The following is a 20,293-nucleotide window of genomic DNA, read 5'->3' on the forward strand; positions in this document are numbered from 1 at the left end:
GGTCTCCCCGCTCCGCGCGCGGCTCCCCGGGCGGCTCCCCTCCCGGCGCGGCCTCGAGGCGGGGCTCGCGCGGGCCTGGGGCGGGGCCCGGCGCGGGGGCGAGGCCACCCCGAGACCGCGCCCCGCCGCGCCCGCCCCCTCGCCCCGCTATAAAGGGAGCCGCGCGGCGCCCCGCGGGGCTGGCAACCCCGAGCCGCTGCCGGCGCCGCCTGCGAGGGCGCGGGGCGCGAGCATGACCCTCCGGCGCCTCAGGAAGCTGCAGCAGAAGGAGGAGGCGCCCGCGCCGGACCCCGCCGCCCGCGCCCCGGCCCCGGCCCCGGGCCCCCCCGCCGCGGCCGCCGGCCCCGGCGCCCCCGGGGACGAGCTGTACGCGGCGCTGGAGGACTACCACCCCGCGGAGCTGTACCGCGCGCTCGCCGTCTCGGGGGGCACCCTGCCCCGCCGGAAGGTGCGTGCGCCCCGCGCCCCCCACCCCGCCCCGCCGCCTCTTCCCCGGGACCTGCCCGCTCCGCGCCGCCCCCGGCCGCGCCCGCCGCCCCCCGCGCCCCGCGGGCCCCCGCCACGAGGAGCCGCCGCGCCCCCGGGGCCCTGGAGGGGCGCGACCGCCCCCGCCCCCGCCCGGATCGCGGGGTCCCCACTCCGTCCCGGCCGCCGCCGCCCCGTCTCGCTCCTCTCCCGCCTCAACTCCTGCTCGGCACCCCTTCTCCTGGCGCCCCATTTGGCCTCCAGCACCCCAGAGCCCCACCTTCCTCCGTCCAGGTGTTTGGAGGCCCCGGTGCCCGGCGCCGCCAGTGGGGCGGGGAGCCCCAGGGCCGAGTCCCCGCTCGCACCGCCAAGTTGGGGGTCGGGGAGCGGGGTGCGGGGAGCGCGGAGAGTGGGGTGCGCGGAGAGCGGGGCGCGCGGAGCGCGGGGGCCGGCGCCGGCCTCCCCTGGCCGAGGGGGCGCGCGCAGCGCCTGGACTCCGGGGGGCTCACCCTTTCCCGGGGACGCCGGGGTGCCTGGGCTCGGGGCCTGCCGCCTGGCCCAGCGCCCGAGAAGCGGGGTGCGAGGTCGCGGCCCCCTGGCCTTGGGCCGGGACGGGTGGGAGGGGTCGCCCGGCGCCCGCGAGGCAGGAAGGACGCGGCCGCGCCCGCCCTCGGAGTCGCCCCTCCGCGGGGTTCTTCCTCTGGCCTGAGGTGCACCCGGCCGCTCAGAGGGGGGACGTAAGTCTCAGGTTAAGTAGAGGGGGCTGGTGGCCTTTCGCGGTCCGGCACACCCCCCCACCGTCCCCTGCCCGCCCCCCAACAATGAGCAGCTTGTTGCGGATTTGCATTTTATGAAAATCGGGTGGGAAGACAAAGGGGTCTCTCTCTGCTGCCCGGTCCTTCCTCCGTGCCCTGTTGGGGAGCCGTCCCCACCCTGAGGCCTGGCCTTGGCTCTGGAGACAGGCCCCTTCCCTCGAGCCTTGGGGCAGCCGGGGCAGCCGTTAGCAGACCCGGAAGGGTCTTGGGGCACAAGAGGCTGGGCAGGTCTGGAGCTGGGCAGGTCTGGAGCTGGGCAGGTCTGGCGCTGGGTGGGTCCATAGCGGGGTTTCTTGCAGGACCAGTAATTTCGGGAGGAAGTCCAGCTTTAGTTTCTCAGGGCCTTAAAGAGGCAAAAACCTCCAAGGCCACCACCTCCCCACCCCCTACAAAAAGCGAAAGAATCCCAGTCTCTCTCAAGTACAACAAGACTCAAGAGCAAGTTTGATGTCTAAGATTTTTTGTGTCAGACAACAACAAAACGTCAGGAGGCCCAGGTGGGGCCGGGCACAGTGGCTCACTTAGGCGGGGAGCCACCGGCGGCCCCTGCTACAGCCTGGGCTTGGCAAGAAGGCCCGCGCGCCCCCTGTCCCCGCCTTCCCTTGTCCAGGCCGCGACGCCCACCCTCCCTCCCCGGAGCTCGGAGCCCAGCTCCCTAAGCCACTGTGGCTGAGAAATTGGGAGGAGAGACCTGACTGGCAGAGGGTCTCTGAAGTGGCTTGGTAGGCAAGCTTGGGGGACCCCTGCTCTTCTTCAGGTGACATCTGGGAAGAGCCCCTGCTTCAGCTTTCTGGGTCCGGGAGGCCTGAGCCCTAGAGACATGCCCCCCGGGGGAGGAGACTGTATCTAGAGTAGTGAACACTTTCTCCCCCAGCCCGAGAACCAGCACAGGGCTTTGAGGTTCATGCAGCGGGCACCCAGGAGGACTCCTGTGTCCCCATAGTCCTGGCGTGGGTGGTAAAACCCAGGGAGAAAGCTGTGGACTGATCCTGACAGTGCACTCGGCGAACAGTTATGGGGGCACCAAAGCAGGTGTGGAACACAACGGACAGGCAGTGAGGTGCTGGACCCCAGGTGAGGGGTCCCCCAGCATAGGGCTGTCAGCACCCACTTGAGGACATTCCCCCTCAGTGCAACTTCCTGACTGCTTTCCCACCCAGGGCTCAGGATTCCGCTGGAAGAACCTCAGCCAGAGCCCAGAACAGCAGCGGTGAGTCACCAGCCCTCCAGCCCCTGCCCCTGTCCGAAGGCTGAGGTGCTGGGGTGCAGTGGGGGATAGCACAGCGCGGCTTCTTAGCATGTCTCCCTGGCTGAGTGAGGGGCATGTGGGGGTGTAGGCTGTGTGAAGGGGGTGGCAGAAAAAGGAGTAGGGACTTTTGAGTCATCAGGTGCTCCTCAACCCACCCCCAGTCCCTGCCAGTCACCCCTCCCTGAGGAGATCTGGATCTGGGAGGTGGGGGAAGTAGAAGTCTTGGGGCTCCCCAGGCCCTCCTCCCAGCCCTAGCAAACCCCATGGACGCAGGCCACAGCTGAGCTGTGTCCAGCTGCTCGCATCTGGCTGCCCCTTCCTCCAGATCTCGGTCCTGTGCTGATCTCAGCCCCTGGCGGCCCTCTTGGGAAGGCCGGGAAGTATGGGCAGAAGTAGGCGCTAGCGCAGGCCCCGCGCTGCCAGCGTCCTGTCCTGGTTTGGGCCAGACTTCTAAAGCAGATCAGCAGACTGCACCTCCTGGCCAGCGTAGTCTGCTTGGCACTGGAGCTGAGTCGTTTTTATATTTCTAAAGGGTTATAAAAATAAAAACAAAGACCAATAGATGACAGAGGCCGAGTGGGATCTGCAAAGGAAGCCCAAAATACATACTATCTGGCCCTTTGCAGAAAAAGTTTGTTTTCCCTTCCAAAACCAGAGAGGGAGCACCGAAGTCACCCTCTGCCTCCACCCAACATGGGGGGGTGGGGGGGACACACCAAAGGGGAAAAGCCAGAGCTCAAAATGGGGAGGAGCTTAGGCTGGGGCTGGGAGTTGCTCCTCCACATTTGGGGGGTATCTGGGTCAGGTTGGGAGGGAGCTGGGCCTTGGTCTCCTGGGCCTTTGGAGGCTTTGAGACTTTGGAAGCTGCTTTAACTCTGTCTCAGGCTGGGCGGGAAGGAAGGGGGTGGGGGTAGGCAGAGGAAACTCCGGGCTCCCCAGCAGGCCAGGATCTGGAATGGCTCCAGCCCATTGTGTCCAGTGGGCAGGACTTCAGTGCGGGAAGGGGCGGCCTCCAGGCTCCCCTCCCCCGGCCCTCACATCTGGTGGGCTGGCCCCACCGCAGCTGGGAGGAGCAGCTGTGGTCTGGACTGAGCCTCGTGACTAGCCTCTGGGGGTGGGGCCAGCCCCCAGGCTCTGGGGCAGAAGCTGCAGGCTGGGGCCGAATTTGGGGCCTCAGTCAATATGTTGTATTCTAGGGCTCACTGGAAAGCTCGGGGTGGCCAAAAACTTCAGCTAGTTCATCCCTTGTGGGGGCCAGCCGATCCCTATTGCTGCCCCCGCTGAGGCTGTCTGGATCCCGTGCTGCCGGGTGGGGTGGATTTCAGCTGGGGCAGGGGATGGATGTTCCCACAACCTGCACCCGGTGACCTGTCCCTGGAGACAGCGCGTTCGCCTGGGTTTGAGAGCAGACTGCAGAGCAGTGGGGCCCCCGAGTGGGACCACCAAAGCCCCTTTCCACCCTGACGGTCTTGATGAGATGGCCTTTGTGTCTCCTGCAGGAAAGTGTTGACTTTGGAGAAGGAGGAAAACCAGACCTTTGGCTTTGAGATTCAGGTGGGAGAAGCCGGATGCCAAGGGACAGAGCGGGTGGGAGGCCAGACTGAGGGATGAGGGGCCCTGCCCCACTCCCAGGCTCAGCGTCCCCTTGTCTGCTACAGACCTACGGCCTTCACCACCGGGAGGAGCAGCGTGTGGAGATGGTGACTTTCGTCTGCCGTGTTCATGAGTCCAGCCCTGCCCAGCTGGCTGGGCTCACGCCAGGTGGGGCCTGACCCCAGACACAGCTCTGGGAAGGGGGATGAGAAATCTCTGAAATCAATTATCCTTCCTTCTCCTATTTTGGGAAGACCAGAAGGAAGAATGAATCAAATCTGAGCAAATTTGCCATTTACTCTGTGATCTTGAGTCATCCCCTGCACAAAATGGGGACAATGACATGTCCTCCTTCCATCACAGTGCGGTGTGGGGATTCCGGGGCACAGAACCAGGGACTGGGAAATAGCAGGTGTTGCCGCTGCTGTTCCACCTTCTCCTGGCAATCCGGCCGCCCAGCCTGGGCAGGAGCTGGAGAAGGCGCACATGCCGTCCGATCTGCTTGATTCTGGGGACAGGGCCCGTCCTTCCCCAACCTGCCCAAATCTAGGGTACCTGTGTTACTTGCTCCTCCATTAGGAGACCCCTGGGATTGCCCATGTAGAGTTTCTAGACCCCAGAAAAGAGCAGCCTGAGGTTGCATAAATTGACCAGCCCCCCCCATTCTGCCACCAATTCCTTCCTTACGCCCTCACCTCTTTGCCCACTTACCAGCAGCCCCTGGTAGCCAAGTGGTATAGGGCAACTTTGCAAAGCCGTTTCACATGCGCGCTCCCTCCTGATCCCCACGGGAGCCAGAGCTTGCGTCCACATTCCCTTTTTCCAGCTGGGAACTGGGCCCTGGGGGTGGTTGCCCTACGTGAGGGCAGGCGTCTGCAGTGGCACAGGATGTCAGAAGCTTAGGTCTCTCGGGCCCACTGTGTTCCCTGCTCTGCTTCTCACCCTGCCCCCTTCCTGTGTTGGCTGGAACTCAGGACAGCCTGCGGGCTGGACAGAAATAACCAACTCCAGGGGCAGCCCAAGGTTGCTAGGAGGGCTGTGTTTGGGGACAGAGCTCTGTGTTTGGGGACAGAGTTTTGGGGACATCCTGAGGATGGAGTGCAGGTGTGGGTGTATGCGGGCACTAGCCCCGGGACTGCGATGCTAGCCTGGCGTGGGCAGGGGAGATGGCTGTGGTTTTGTGAGTATGTACTTCGGGCGGGGTGGGGAAGGCTGTCCGAGGAGGTGTCCTCAGCACCATGCAGAGTAGGGGAGGGGATGTCAGGGTACTCTGGTATTGTTACCCTGGCCCCTCTGGCTAGGGCAGGTAGGGGGCTGGAATCCTTCCACTATGCCCCTTGGAGCAGGTGCTGACCCCCCCTCTGCTTGGCAGGGGACACCATTGCCAGTGTCAACGGCCTGAACGTGGAAGGCATTCGGCACCGAGAGATTGTTGACATTATTAAGGCATCCGGCAATGTCCTCAGGTATGTGCAGGTGCCGAGCGAGGCCTCTGAGGATTCCTAAGCTCAGCCTCTCTGGGTGTGTCCTCGCCCTCCAGGCTCACTCAGCCTTTCATTCCCCAACCTCCACAGACTGGAAACTCTGTACGGGACATCAATTCGGAAGGCAGAACTGGAGGCGCGGCTACAGTACCTTAAGGTAAAGCTGCCCAGATACCGTCCAGCCTCCTGTTCCCGAGCCCGAGCCCCAGCCCCAGCCCCCGCAGGCCGCACTATTAGGGAGTCATTTATGTGTCCAAGCCTCTTGTTAACCTTCAGGTTCAATTCCCTTGTCCCTCACTGAGCCCGTCCCCACCCCCTGCTGGTTTCCTGCAGCTCCTGAGAGTGTATGTGTATGGGGGGGTCTCTTGCAGCAAACCCTGTATGAGAAGTGGGGAGAATATAGGTCCCTAATGGTGCAGGAGCAGCGGCTGGTGCATGGTGAGTAGATTGGGGTGTGCAGTCACAGGCGCCCCTGCTGTTACCCCATCCTGTCCTGCTCCCCCCTCCAACTGAGAGGTTTGGGTGCAACGCCGGCCTGGCTGAAGGGCACTCTTTGAGCTGAGTCTCACCACCAGCCCCCCGAAGCTTCAGTAGCCGTGGAGGCGACAGTGTCTCCATTCTGCGGATGGCCACACCGAGGCGCAGAGCTCCTTTCCAACCTCTTCCTTGGCTCTCGCGTCCTAAATGGCCTCACGAGGATCTGCGCTTCCAATTCCTGTTTCACAGATGAGAGAGCGGGGCGCAGGGTGGTGACCCGTCGGGGCCACCCAGACGGTCCCCCACGGCCCTGACGGCCCGTGTCCTCTGCCCGCAGGCCTCGTGGTGAAGGACCCCAGCATCTACGACACGCTGGAGTCCGTGCGCTCCTGCCTGTACGGCGCGGGGCTGCTCCCCGGCTCGCTGCCCTTCGGGCCCCTGCTCGCCGCGCCCGGGGGTCCCCGCGGGGGCGCGCGGCGGGGCGGGGGCGACGCCGACGACGCCGTTTACCACACGTGCTTCTTTCGGGGCGCAGAGCCGCCCGCGCTGCCGCCCCTGCCGCCCCCCGCGCGCGCGCCCGGCCCGCGCCCCGCCGACGCCCCCGCGCCCGGGCCCCCCCGGGCCGCGCTGAGCCGCAGCGCCAGTGTGCGCTGCGCGGGCCCGGGGGGCGGCGGCGCGCCCGGCGCGCTCTGGACTGAGGCCCGCGAGCAGGCGCTGTGCGCCCCCGGCCTGCGCAAGACCAAGTACCGCAGCTTCCGCCGGCGGCTGCTCAAGTTCATCCCCGGACTCAACCGCTCCCTGGAGGAGGAGGAGAGCCAGCTGTAGGGGCGCGGGGCGGGCGGGGCAGGTATTTATTTATTTATTCTTCCCACCAGGGCAGGAGGAGGGATGGGGCCGGCCGGGGGACCCCAGGAGCCCAGAGCAGCGGGAGAGGGTCCTCGCGGGGCGGGCCAGCCGCTGTGGCTCTTGGCCGAGCCGGGAACCCGGACCCCAGGACCCTTTCCTCCGCCTGCCCGAAAGCGCCGGGGCGCGGAGCAGGGCGACCCAGAAGCGCTCAGGGCTGGGAGAGGCTCGGAGACCAGAAGTGGGACATGCCCTCCGGCATCGGGGGCAGCAGTGCCTTGTGGGGTGTCCAGGAAAAGCCCCCCTCGGAGGGAGTCATTTTTCCGTCCCGCGAAGCCCTCTCCTTAGCTTTACGCGTTGGCCACCCTGGGCCCTGGGGAGAAGCGGCCTGCGCTGGGTTGCGCCCTCACCCACCCACACGTGCGCAGTTCCAGGGAACCGGCAGGCCTCTGGGGGGGCCGAAGGTGCTGGTCCCTCTCCCTCCTGGCCTTGACCCCTAAGGGCTCGGCCCCTCCCGGGGCCTGTAACTAAGCTGGGTCTGCTGGGCAGCGGTCCTGGGTTCTGAGCCCCTTGGGGGTCGGGGATGTGGCTTCCAGGCAGGGCCGGGGCAGCCCAGACTGTTGCGCCGTTTGCATACCCTTGCTTTCTGAACCACAAACTGTATAAAATTGACGGTTTTTTGCATCTGTGTCAGCGTGGTGACTGCCTGAGGGGGAGGATTGAGCTCGGGCAAGCTCTGACTCCACCACCACCCTGTGCAACGCGCGCGCGCGCGCACACACACACACACACACACACACGAGTTTACATCTTATTTGCTTGGAGCCTGCAGGCAGAGAAACAGTCTGGGGGGTTTTCACTTACATGTATGGGCCTGACCCTGAGGCCCCACAGCCTTTTCAGAACTGAGCCTCTTGTGTAAGCACATCTTGAGCCTCCCTCCCTACATACCCACAACAGGTGGTGGCCCAGCCTCCTCCAAACTCCTTAACTATCCCTGTGTGAAAAACTGCTGGGCATCCCCTCTTCTGGGGTTTGAGATCTCCCTGGTGGGGCAAAAGCCAGGTCTACACTGCCTTTGTCATTGTCCACCCAACACAGGACAGGCGCAATCCTTGATCGCTGCATTCTTCTAGAACTTCTCCGTGGATTCCCTAGAATGATCCGAGCCCCTAGGCTGGGATATCTGACCCGCCCATCTCACTCCCTTGTCTCTCCCCCGGCTCCCTGCTCTGGCCACCTTGCTGCACCTGCTGACTGCAGACTCCTCCCTCTGGCTCTCCACGGGCTCTTCCTGAACCGGCTTCTTCAGCTCTGCCTCCCAGAGGCCTTCCCACCCAGTCTAAAATACATCTGCCCCCTGCTCTTTGATGGAGCCTGTTTTATTTCTATGACACTACTCATCACCATCAGAAACTCTTTTGACTTACAGGTTTTATTTTTGACCCATTTGGATTTATTTTGCCCCATGTGGAGCCTTGCTCAGGGACTTTCTCTCCTTTATTTTTTTGCCCAATACTAGCACAGAATGAACCTCAGTAAATACGGTGTGTTGCTCAAAGCATCTCCAAGAGATGGTTACTACCTTCTTTGAGGTGACCCAGGCAAGCAACATGTCTAGGGTCACACAGCAAATAAAAGGCAGAGCTGGGCCTGGGGCTCAAAACCCCTGCTCCAGTGCGCCTCCCTGGCAGTGGCCGCATATAGACGGTAGCTTTCATAGCGGTCTAAGTGGCAGCCTTCCCAGCCGGGCTACCTCCGGCCTTCTCCTCTGCACCACTGTGCTTGTCTCCTGAATGGGTTCTCTGCTTCCTCACTCACCCCTCAACCATTTCCTCTCCACTCATGAATCAGCGCAATCTCTCCAGAAAGGAAATCAGATCTCAGCCCTCCTCTGCTGAAAACTCAGTGTGGAGACTTTGGGGTTGTCTTGGGATGTGTCCTGGCTCCAGTGCTCCAACTGAACAGTTTTAGGGGACCACTGACCGCTCTGTCACCACGCCCAGCTTCTCTGGCAACTAGGAAATCATCCGATCGGAAAACTTTACGGATTTGGTCAAAGAGCTGGGGGGGAATGTGACACGGGAGGTGGCTGCAGCCGCAGTGTCCCAGCCAGCGGCGCAGCTCAAACAGGAGGGAGACACCTTGTGCATTAAAACCTCCACCACCGCGTGCACCGTAGAGATCAACTTCAGGATTGGGGAAGAGTTTGAGGAGCAGACTGTGGAAGGGAGACCCTGTAAGAGCCTGGCGAAACTGGAGCATGAGGACGAAATGGTCTGTGAACGGAGGCTTTTGAAGGGAGAGGGTCCCAAGGCCCCCCGGAACAGGGAACTGACGGGTGGGGAAGAGCTGATCCTGACCATGACCACAGACGACATCATGGGCACCAGGGTCTGTGTGTACCAACAGGGAGGGATGGTTGGCAAGAGTCCAGATCACCCATTCCAGAACCACCCCGCCACTCCAGACCTAAAGTCCCAGGTCCTAACCAGCCCAGAGCAAGACCTGAAGGCCCGAGTGGGAAAAGCTGGCCCTCTGGCTTCTACTCTTTGTCCCTGTAGCTTTTACAGTGTAGCATATTGATTAATTTTACTAAAATGTTTTAAAAAATTAAAAAATAAACTCATTATGTCTTCCCTAGAACAAAAGAATAAAATCCCAGCTCTTTCCCATGGTCTGTTTGCATGCTGTCCCTCTGGGCAGACAAATCACAAAAAGTCAGCTCTCCTTCTGGGTCGGCAGCAGACACACAGACCCAACAAGGTGGCCCCCCTGGAGCCTTTCTGCAGTGCACACCCCCTGCAACTGCATCGGGACACCCTAGCGAGTCCCTCCAGGATCTGGCGCCTGCCTCGCTCTCTAAGCTCAAATTGTTTCTCTTTCGATATCACTTATCATATTAAAGTCACATTTATTCTTTCTAGTCCTACTCCTCAAACATGCCGCGCTCTTTTCTGCCTCTGGCCTCTGCTTGTGCTGTTCTCTAGAAGGAATTCTCTCCTTTGCCATGCTGATTCTGCCATCCTCAGGCCTCAAGTTATTAAAAATCACCTCCTAAGGGCGGTTTCCTGATCTAATCAGAAGTAGTCTGTGTTTCCATTATTCTTATCTTGACTCTATTTGTCTCTTTTATTTCTTACTTGCAAGTGGCAGCTACACTGAGGTCTTTTGCAGGAAGCTCAGCCTTGTTTATAGTTGCATCTCCAGCACTGAATATCCTGGTACACAGCAAGTGCTCAATAAACACCGTTGGGGTGGGCAACCCTGCGGAGGGGTAACCTCCACCCCCACCTCTCAGCTTGAGGTGAGGAGACCTCTCCCCTGCTCCATCTGTAGGTGGCACCTGGGCCCCTCGTGAATCCCTCGTGGCTCCTGCACCTGGCCGTCCTGTTCCCCCTGGCCAACCGGTACTGGGGAGCAAGGACATTTGATTAAGAAAATGGAGCTTCCCCAAGCTCCCTATTTGAACAGCTGCTCTGCAGCGATGACAAACAGCAGCTCCCAGGGGGCTCAGGTTGGGGGGAGGGGCCCTCTGGCACCTTTGTTCCTTTGGACCCAAGGCTGCCAGGAAAGCAGCTGCCTGGGCATGGCCTAGCACCTCACTGGGGGTGGGGGGCAGCAGGGACCTCCTGGCTTTCCTGGAATAGATTCCCAGCTCTTCTCCTGCAGCCTGTTCTTCCCCTCCCCACCCCCCGCAGCTCGGCTTGGGAGTAATGTCAGTACCCCTCACCCAGGCTCAAGGGCCCCTGGCTGGCTGTGTGCACCCAGAGGAGGGTGAGGGGGTGCCCAGGGCGGGGCTGGATCCCACCTCTCAGCTGATGGGATGACGGCACCAGCACAGCAGCCTCCTGCCGTGTAGGTGGGTGACAGGGAGTGACTAATGTGTGAGCTTCGATGCTAAAAATTAACCCAGAGATCGTGTTTGGTGGAGGGTGGGGGTGGATGGGGAAGGAGCAGGGACTCGGAATATTGTGTGGTCGGTATTCCCTCCGCCCTGCCTCCCCCCTCACCTCCCACCAGCCTTCTGGTCCTCTCCAAGCCTCAGCGGGCTCTGTGGGTGCGCCTCTCCCTCCTCAGACCAGAAGGAACCCCCAATAACTCCAGGGAGAAGGAGAGTGTCACTCCAGGTGATGTCAGTGTCTCCCGGAGGGACATCTGCACATCACGCGCGGCGCAGTGACGACACAGCCTGCAGGTGGAGTTCGGGACCGGGTCTCACAGAGCCCTAGGCTGCCTCCCCTCTTCAGCACAGCAGGTGCCTGCGCTGGAGTCTCCTAGTTCCCCGCCCCCCACTATGCCTGAGGCTAGGGCTCCGCCCAGCCGAGCAGGGGCGCAAGGACCGGTTCCTGTGAGCAGCCTGGAGCTGGGCAGCAGGGGTGGCAGCTGCTCCTGAAGGAAAGCACTGGGCTCTAGCTCCCCCAAAGCACCTGAGCTAAGCATTCCACATCTGGTACCTCGAGCGGGGTTTACAGCGCGTCTGAGAACCGTGTATCGCTGTCCCCATTTCACAGATAAACTGAGAATTAGAGGTGGCACCTGGCAGGGCAGGCATTCTCTTAGATCTCTTCATCTCTCGAGGCGGGATGGGGGAAAGGAAGCCGTGTGAAGACAGGGTCAAGAGGGTAAGACGTCCTGTAAAGGAGCTGAACCTTTCAAGTTGTGGGCCTCACCGTGGTGGGGGATGCAGGAGTGCAGAGGGTGTATGAAAGGTGAGACTGAAGGAAAAGGGGCTGAGAGTGCCAGCTAACAAAAGGAGATCAGGTCCGGCGGGATCAAGCTTCCATGGATGTGAGTCCTGTCTTGGAGTGAGATGACAATGTTCTCATCAAAATTGGTGGGTGGGTGGGGCTTCTTGGGACTTCCAAGAGGGGCTTGGATTTGAGGAAGAGTTTTTATTTTTGTAGTTCAGTATATCTTTTGCTTAATACCCATGTTAGCTATAGTGGCCATAGTTGTCTAGTGAAGAGCTTTGTTGGCACGTGTAAGAAACCTGCTAGGAGGAGTGAATCCATGAATAGTTCCGTGTCCTGGACACAAAACCGGAGCCCTTGAGCTGAATGGCAGCAGAAGAGGTGAAACAGAAGGCGCTTTCTGCTCAACAGTCACTCACTCATGAAATTGGGGAAGTGAGAGCCTATGGACCTCTCCGGGGTCACAAGAAAGTCAGGTTGTCTGGCTGGGAGGCTGCTGGTCCTACATTGACCACTAGATGAGAAGATCCGACGGAGATAGTGATCGTCTCGGAGAAGTGAGAGAGGAAGAACAAGTGGCTCGGGAGAGGGCGGGACCAAGGAAGATTCTTGAATAGAATAAAAGAATAATTAACCAAGCATTAAGACACACTGCAGAGGAAAGCAAGCACGCCTGACCCCTAGTGGTGACCTCACAACACTGCTCCTTCCTCAGCGCTGACCTTACCAGCTGGAACAGAGGCAGAAGCAGGCCTTGCCCATCAGCCCAGGTGCTGTGAAGGTGACTCTCTCCTGATAACCCACCTCTGCAGTCCTTCTGCCCCTCACACCTACAGTGTGGAGCCTCCTCTGAACCACATGCCACTGCTGGAGCTCTCCCTCATTCACAAGGCCTCTGGTGGGGGGGGGGCTCCCAACCCCCCTCCCTGGGCTCCCAAGGGTGTGGACCCTGGCCCATTCATCTCTGTGACCCCACTCACTGCCTGGGCATAGAAACAACAGTGGCCAAGGTACGTATGAATGATGAATGAACAATGAGTTCAGAACTTGTTTCAAACTTAATGGATTTCAACTCACAGAACTTTTCAGCATGGAACCCTGGGTGGTCTGAAAGTTCATGGATTGGGGTTGAGGGGGTTGGGGGGGGTTGATGGAATTGGGGGCATTGGGGGAGGAAGCACACTTGCTGCACTGCAAGACACAAGCATTTTGGCTGTCGGGAGCCCTCGACAACCTCAGTGAAATTTCCATTCCTGGAGGTTAGCCTTTCAGGAGAGAACACACATTTATGCAATGAGTAAAATAAGCAAATACTGGCTCTTGGGCCCCTTCCCAGCTGTCGCACTGCTCCCCTACAATCACTTAACAGCCTCTTCACAGCTGGCCAGCTGCACTCAGCAACCTCTTCCCCACCATAGGGACAGGCCACCCAGGTCCTGGTGTGGATTGCACTCATTCTCAAGGCCTGGATAAAACCCCACTTTCTCTGAGAAAATTAGTCTCCGGTAAAGTGAATGCAAGACCAGTGGCGACCAAGTGCAGCAACAAATCACCTGGGGCCCATTTACAGTAGGTAGGAGCCCATCCCCACCCTTAAGACTCTGGGCAGGGCTTGAGGGTGGAGCTGGAGCCTCAGTATTTTTTCAAAACACTCCAGATGCTCTATAAGGATTTTCCAAGAGAGTGTTGAGAGAAGATGATTCTAGACATCTCTGAGCTCCCCAACCTAGAGCCTTGGCACTCCAAACACTGGCAAGTCTGGTCTCTGGAGGTCCTGTTACCCTGGGGAGCTATGTGGAAGCTTTGGTATGTGTGGGGGCCCTTTGCCCCCAGACTGGGAGCCCCTGGAGCGCAGGGGGATCCCACACACCTGTGTCCCTACCTTGTTTAGAGGGGTGGTTTATACCAAGACTGGGGTCCAGGACCAGTTGACTGGGCGTGGCCAAAGCTCAGGGGTGAGGCGAGGGCAGAGGGGAGGCCCAGTAGGGCATAAGCAGGGGGAGATCCCCCTCCAGGGGGGAATGCCCTATGAGCCTGTGGAGGCAGGGGTAGGACTGAAGGCAGGACTTGACCTTCAAGTTCTGGGTTTGAGCTGAAGTGGGCGTGCCATGCCAGGGCACGAACTGGAGTCAGCTGGGCACCCCCTCCTCCCTCGCCCACCGCCCAGCGTGAGGCTGCGGGCTGAGCTGCGGAGGCAGGTTACCGCCCGGGCGGGGTGCAGCGCCATTAGCCGGGGTGGGGGTGGAGCTGGGGACTCTGGGCTGTGTTTTGCTGGGAGCTGGGAGGGAAGCAGGTGGCAAAGCCTGAGTGAGTAACCGCCTCCCCGGAGCAGCAAATCTTGCCGCCTCGGGAAGTCCCACAGACATTCTGCACCCCCTCCCCCCGCCCACGCCCGGACCTCCTCCTTGCACACGCCCACCCCCCTCCGCACCCCCAGCTGCTCCTGCACCCCCAGCTGCTCCTGCGCCGGCTCTCCCGCCCGCGACGCGCGGCCGCTTCCTGGGCCACACGCCCCTGCGGGGCCTCGCGCCGTCCCCAGCCTCACCCCAGCCGCGGCCCCTCGATCCCCAGATTTTCACTCTGGGGAGACACCCCGCCCTCCGAGCTCCCTGGGTCTGGAGTGGGGCGACGGGCGGGGCCGGGCTCTGCGGCGACGGCGCCCTCTGCTGGGAGGACTCGGAACCGCCGGCCCCTCCGCCTTGGGCCGCCCGCTGCAGAATTCCTGGCCCCGCCCGGCCGCCCTTCTCTGCCCGACGTGACCCTGAATTTGTGGGTGTCAGCTCTGGGCCCGGTCGGGCTGCAAGCTATCCGCGGAGGAGTCGCGGCCTCCAAGAGGCTGCTGCCCTCCTCTGTGGAACATCTGCCCCGACGACCCATGCAGAAGTCACGTCTGAACAGAAGAGGCATCTGGGCGAGGCCTGCTGGTTCCTGCTCTTCGCCTTCTGCGGGAGGAACAAGCCCCTCTCCCGGCGGCTGGCCCACCCAGGAAGAAGAGGCATAGGCACCCCGCCAGGGCATCTTGTTTTGCTATATTCTTTTCCGTTGCCCCCCATATGGAAGCGTGTGCATGGATTTTAACACTCACGTGACTCACTTTACATCCTGTTCGACGACGTCCTGCCTCTTTCCTGCCTTCCAAGGGTTGAAGCCCCGACTCGGGAGTCACACAGACTGCAGAGGCAAGCCCCTGTTCTGCGACTTTATTTTTCCATCCCTGGGCAAACCACACAGCTGCCACCTTCCTCAGCCTCCGTGTCCTCACCTACGTTAAAGGCCGGGGAGGAGCCAGCTGGGCAGCGCAGCTGGCGCTGATGTGCTTGTGCTCCCGAGAGCCACATGGTCCTAGGAGGGTCCTGGACGCTCGCTCTACTGTGCCGTGGTGGGAAGAGAGGGAGCAAGCCCCACCCGCGCTGCCTTCCCCAGGGCTGCCAGCCACAGGGCACGATCCCTCCAGCACACCCAGAGTCCCCCTTCTCAGCACCCTCCAGCTTGTCATCAGCCCTGCTGGTTTTCCCCACATAAAGGCTCTTTTCCTCTCGGCCCCGGTTCCCTGTGACGTTGGTGGCCCCTTGGGGGAGACCGTTCCTCTGCGGCTGGCAGTGTCCATGTGGTCACTTACCTGCGCCAGTTTTCTGTAGCGCACTTCCCCTCACATGCATGTTGTATCCCTCCCCCTCCAGCCCCAGCCAGCTCCCCAGACTGTAGGGACTGTGTTGTTACAGGGCCCCACCCAGGCCCGCGGGCTGAGCAACCAGGGTTTGCAGCTGTGTAGGCCCAGCTGCCCCTTCCCAGCTCCCTGTGCACCCTATTTGTGTACCCTGTGGGCTTGCTGGTGCAGCGCGCTCTCTCTCTCTCTCTCTCTCTCTCTCTCTCTCTCTCACACACACACACACACACACACACACACACACACACACAGCTTTAGCCCTCCGCCTGCAGGCAGATCTTCCTCTGCCCAAGTACACCCAGGCCGCTCTGTGCAGGCGGAGCCCTGGACGCCTGCATGGCAACAGCCCGTGGGCCAGCCCCTGGACTCCAATACTGGAGGCAACTCCCTGTGGCTTCAAGTTTGGGGCCTCAGAGAGGAGCATTGAGCCCCTGCTGGGGCAGCTCCAGAGGCCCACAGGAGTGCTGGGTCAACAGGGCAAGCTCCCAGTGGTGGCCCACCTTGCAGTCTCCAGGAACTGTATTAAACCAGGCCCCACTGAGCGGAGCAGGGTGCAGCGTGTCTCTGGCCCCCAAGAGATGGGCTCCAGCCCACCAGCCTGCCCCAACCTCAGCACAGGTGGAGTCTGGGCAGATGCAGGAGTTTTCCTTTTTATAGCTGGTGCCAGGATGGTAAAGGGACCAGTCAAGTTCAAATTCCCCACTTGTCAGTCAAAGGCTTGAGCTCATTATATATATAGTTTATATATATATATATATATATATATATATATATAGTTTGGGGCCTCTCTGGTGGCGCAGGCGGTTTAGAGCAGCGCTGTGAAGCTGTCTGCAGCGTCTGCAGTGCAGGTTCAATCCTGGCCACCCAGCCGCGGAGATACCCACATGGTGCGGCAGACCTCTCCTGTCTCGCCCGCTGCTCCCCTCATCAGTGTATTTCAGTCAGTCTGCATGTTCTGCTCCCCACTCTCTCTGGTGAATCCTCTCACTCCCCGTGCCTCCAGCCTGTACCCCAGCTCTTGTATGCTTAAATAAATCTTAAAAAAAATAATAAGGAGGGAGTTTGATTAGTATTTAAAGACACTGGGCAAAGCAAGGATTGAAAGTCCAGTTAGGCTTTAGGGTGGAGATTCTGAAGAGGATATAAGCTGAGTGAGCAGCCAGATTGATTCATTTCAGCAGATAACCCCCCAAAAGGGAAGAGCCTTCAGCAGATGGGCTCCAAAGAAGCAGCATTGAGCAGATGACCTCTGTGGGGCTCCGAGACTTCCACAGACTTCCAGACTTCCATAGACCTTCACAGGGACCCAGCCACTCAACCTGCCTCCAGCCCTGCCTCTGGCATCACCTGCAAGAAGCACCACTGGCCTCAGCCAGGTGTCCCAAGGAGCTGATTGCTATTGGTTCATGCCAATAGCGCACAAAGCACTGTTACACTGGTATCCCGTGCACCGCTTCCTGGTGCCTGGTGGTGACTGGCACTGCTGACCAGGGCTGACCAGCACTGCTCACAGGTGACCAGCACTGTGTCAGGCCACCTTTGAGAACTGCCAACCATTTGTGGTCATCTGGCACTGCCTCCCAGTGCTGTTGCCTCCAGTGCTGCCACCTCCATTGCTGTCAAATCTGGTGTCTGAGGCTGAAAGCCCAGCCTTCAGACTGTTGCTGTGGACTGTTGCTGTTGCTTCAGACTGTTGCTTTGGTGTCCTCTCAGCAGCCTCATCTGTGAGCACTTCCAGCTGCCACTATAAATTGGATCCTAGTCCACTGCCTACTGGTGTGCCACCAGCTCTAGGCTCTCCTTGAAGGGATAGCATCGTGAAACAGTGGCTTTGCTTGGGACTACTGGGCGCTATCTGGGGTGAAACAGCCAGCCACTTGTGGCCTTAGAGACTCTTTCCTTTGCCCTAATCTCCTGTTTGCTAAAGAAGCCCCATTGTTGTTTTTGCATGCTGAGCCTGAGTGGTCTTGCAACTGTACACACTGGTGAGAACCCACAGTGACCTGTCCCCAAGCTTGGCATTATTTTGGTACTGTCTTAAGTAATGCTTTCGTATAAGTTTTTCCCCCACCTCTGTGATTACTTCAAGACTGGCTGACATACTTAATTTTTGTGTGAATCTGAATAAATCCACCACTCACCTTCCTCCCTTCAAAAAAAGCAGCAGTTCAGGGCCCTCCCTGGTGGTGCAAGGGGTTAAGCACCACACTATGAAGCAATCTGCAACCTCTGCAGCATAAGTTCCATCCTCAGCCAGGCAGGGAGCAACCCACATGGTGCAGCAGACCTCTCCTGTCTCCCCGCTGCTCCCCTCAGCAGTGTGCTTCGGTCAGTCAGCCTGTTCTGTTCCCTCCTCTGTCCCTGGTGAATCCTCTCACCCCCTGCGTCTCTGGCCTGTACCCCAGCTCTTGTATGCATACATAAATAAATCTTTAAAAAAAAAAAAAAAAAAAGCAGCAGTCCGGTGGAGGCCACTTCTGTCCAGTAGAGGGCACCACCACACAGCATTTGGGGGTCTCTGAGGCTGGTGCTAAGATACAGATATTTGTAAGGCCTGCAGGTCTCTCTCCTCCCACTCTGTGGGTACTCAGTGGGGTTGGGACCAGAAGTAAGAGCTCCCTCTCTTCTCTCTCCTCTCCCCCCACCCTCCCATGCTAATCTGGCCTGGCGGTGTGGAGCTGGCATGCCCTGGCTGCTGTGTGCCCCGGTGCCTGAGGTCGGAATACCCTGACTGCCGTCCCGGACACACCCCTTAGCAGCTGATGCTTTGGGACAGATCACACCCTGTCCCCGGCTCTGCGAAATTAGGGCAATGACATGAGCCCCACCGCCTGCTCACTGGCTCGCTGGACGCAGACAGGAGTGAGTGGGAATGTTTTGTGAGAAACACCAGAGAAATAGAATTTATTGGTAGTGGCAGCAGATTAGCAACAAAAGAGGAGAGATTAGAGGGCACTTAAAGGGAATTACAAGACTAAATGAAGGTGGGTTTCTGCGGAGGATTAAGATAGTAAAGGAGAAAGGAGTTAAAAATAACAACTGCCTTTCACCAGAGCTTATTAGGAGGCAAGGCTAAGGAAAGTAATCTCCAAACATTGTCTAATTATAGACAACACTTAGATGGTGCTGACCTCGTGCCAGCCTCTGTGAAGTGCTTCATGCAGAGAAACGGGTGGCTCAGCGGTACCAGTGTCCCCATTCTGTACCTGAGGAAACTGAGACACAGCTTAACCAACTTGCCATGGTCACATGGATACTTGGGGCTGGGGTTCAGGCCTGCATGTTCTGCTTCCTGGCGTGTGTGCCTAAGCCCTCAGGGCACAATCACATCCTGAAGGAGATACCTTCAGTTTCCCACTTACGAGATGGCAAACTGAGGCTTAGACAGCTTCCACAGCCTGCCTCAAGTCACAGTTTGAATAAATGTATTAAACCCTGCTCAGCCACCGAGTGGTACCTCCCAGCACTACTGGACTCAGGAATGGGCTCAGGAGACAGGGCTGGGCTCTCTGGGGAGCCAGCAGCAAACAGCTGCCTCTTTCCCTGACTGTCTTGGGAGGGTGAGCGGACAGAGGCCATCCAGGGCTGAGTGGGTGGAGCAGAGGCTGCTAGGTGAGTTGAAGTTCATGGAAGGAAGGAGGCTGGTCATCTTCTAGGCCAGGTTGGAAGGAGGAAGTGCAGGTGTGCTGGTAAGTCAGTAGGCTGTTCACCCGCACCTAGGAGGTCCCCCTCAGGTAGAACAGGGGTTCTGGACCTGACAAGGGGAGGTGGGAGCAGCCTCCTTTGCCACAATGTTCCCAACCCAGTCACAGACTTCCAGCCTGTTACATAAGCTGCTCTATACCCAGGGCCTGGAAATCACTGCAGCCAGGCTGGGCTGGGGCCATGAGGAATGGTCCCCAGGAGCATCAGCTGACCGGCTCCTAAAGTGACCTAAGGGCCTGCCAGCAGCTCAGGTTACCCAGCTCTCCCAGGAAGAGGCCCTGGCCTGGCCTTCAGAGGACAGTGACAAAGTGACTCTGTGTCTGGACATTTATGGTGTGAGTGTCGGAGGGATCGTCCCACTCACAAGCCGGAGCGGCTGAGGCAGCTCATAGCCACACCAGGCCCACTGCAGCCTCCTGCGTGCTGGGAGCCGGAACTTGGCCAGAAAAATTGCTTTGGGATCTCTGCAGCCAAGATTGAGAGAGCCAGGAACTCTGCTCCCCTGGGGTCCTCTGCTAAGGACCTCAAGGAGAGAGCAAGGGGAACCTGAGAAATCGGGAGTGAGAGGAAGGCTGCTTCCTGGCAAGTGCAGGAGGGGTTGAGGCCACAGGCTCCATCACTCCAGGGCTGCATGCCACCCCCACCCCCCACCCCTCCCACGTCACAACACGCTCTATCACCGCACTCACTCATGGCCCCTGGATCCAAGGTGGTGCCCACCCACTCTGATGCCCACGGAGAGGGCAGAGCCACACTCTTTCCAAGGACCAGGCACGCTGGGCAGATGTGTGCTCACCATGGCAGACCCGGTGTCACCCCTCTGTACCGTGATCACGTGCTGGGGACAATGATGATTACGGCCCTTCCAATTCTGTCTTTAAGATACCTACTCCTTCGAAACAAACTTCCTGAAAACATAAAGTTGAGGCTTTAAATTGCCTAACAGTTGAATCACCTAATTATTCTTCCGCAAAACCTTCAGCAGCATGGGTCCCCCCAGGAAGCTAGGCCATGTTTGCTCCAGGACCCTCTGACATGTGGGACTCCCCCAGACGGAGAGCTATGGGAAATGTTACAAAGGCGGAATGGAAGGGGGAATTGCTGCCCTGCGTGGTGCTCAGATGTGGGGGCTGGACTCCCTGGTGCTTGGATGTGGGGGCTGGACTCCCTCCCTGGAAGGCCCTGCCTGTGCCAACGCTGTGTGTCGCTGGGTCTTGGACCCTGAGCCCATGGTTGGAGGACAGGGGAGACAGGTCCCAAGGACATGAAAGCCAGCTAAGGAAATCCCCACACCTGGGGGC

The 20,293-nt window shown here is 59.5% G+C and overlaps 1 protein-coding gene across 1 annotated transcript; it reads left to right on the plus strand.

Annotated features, from left to right (window-relative positions):
* Window positions 1-232: 232 nt before the first annotated feature.
* On the plus strand, window positions 233-6,908 carry TAMALIN (trafficking regulator and scaffold protein tamalin; the record flags this gene model as incomplete). The annotated part of the gene is made up of 8 exons (XM_084256394.1): window positions 233-448; window positions 2,441-2,490; window positions 4,029-4,083; window positions 4,188-4,290; window positions 5,495-5,588; window positions 5,697-5,763; window positions 5,978-6,044; window positions 6,421-6,908. The coding sequence occupies 8 exons, from the start codon at window positions 233-235 to the stop codon at window positions 6,906-6,908; spliced, it is 1,140 nt and encodes a 379-aa protein (XP_084112520.1).
* Between the last annotated feature and the right edge of the window lie 13,385 nt (window positions 6,909-20,293).

Source organism: Talpa europaea (genome assembly GCF_964194135.1).
Source record: "Talpa europaea genome assembly, chromosome: 15".
Lineage (NCBI taxonomy): Eukaryota > Metazoa > Chordata > Mammalia > Eulipotyphla > Talpidae > Talpa > Talpa europaea.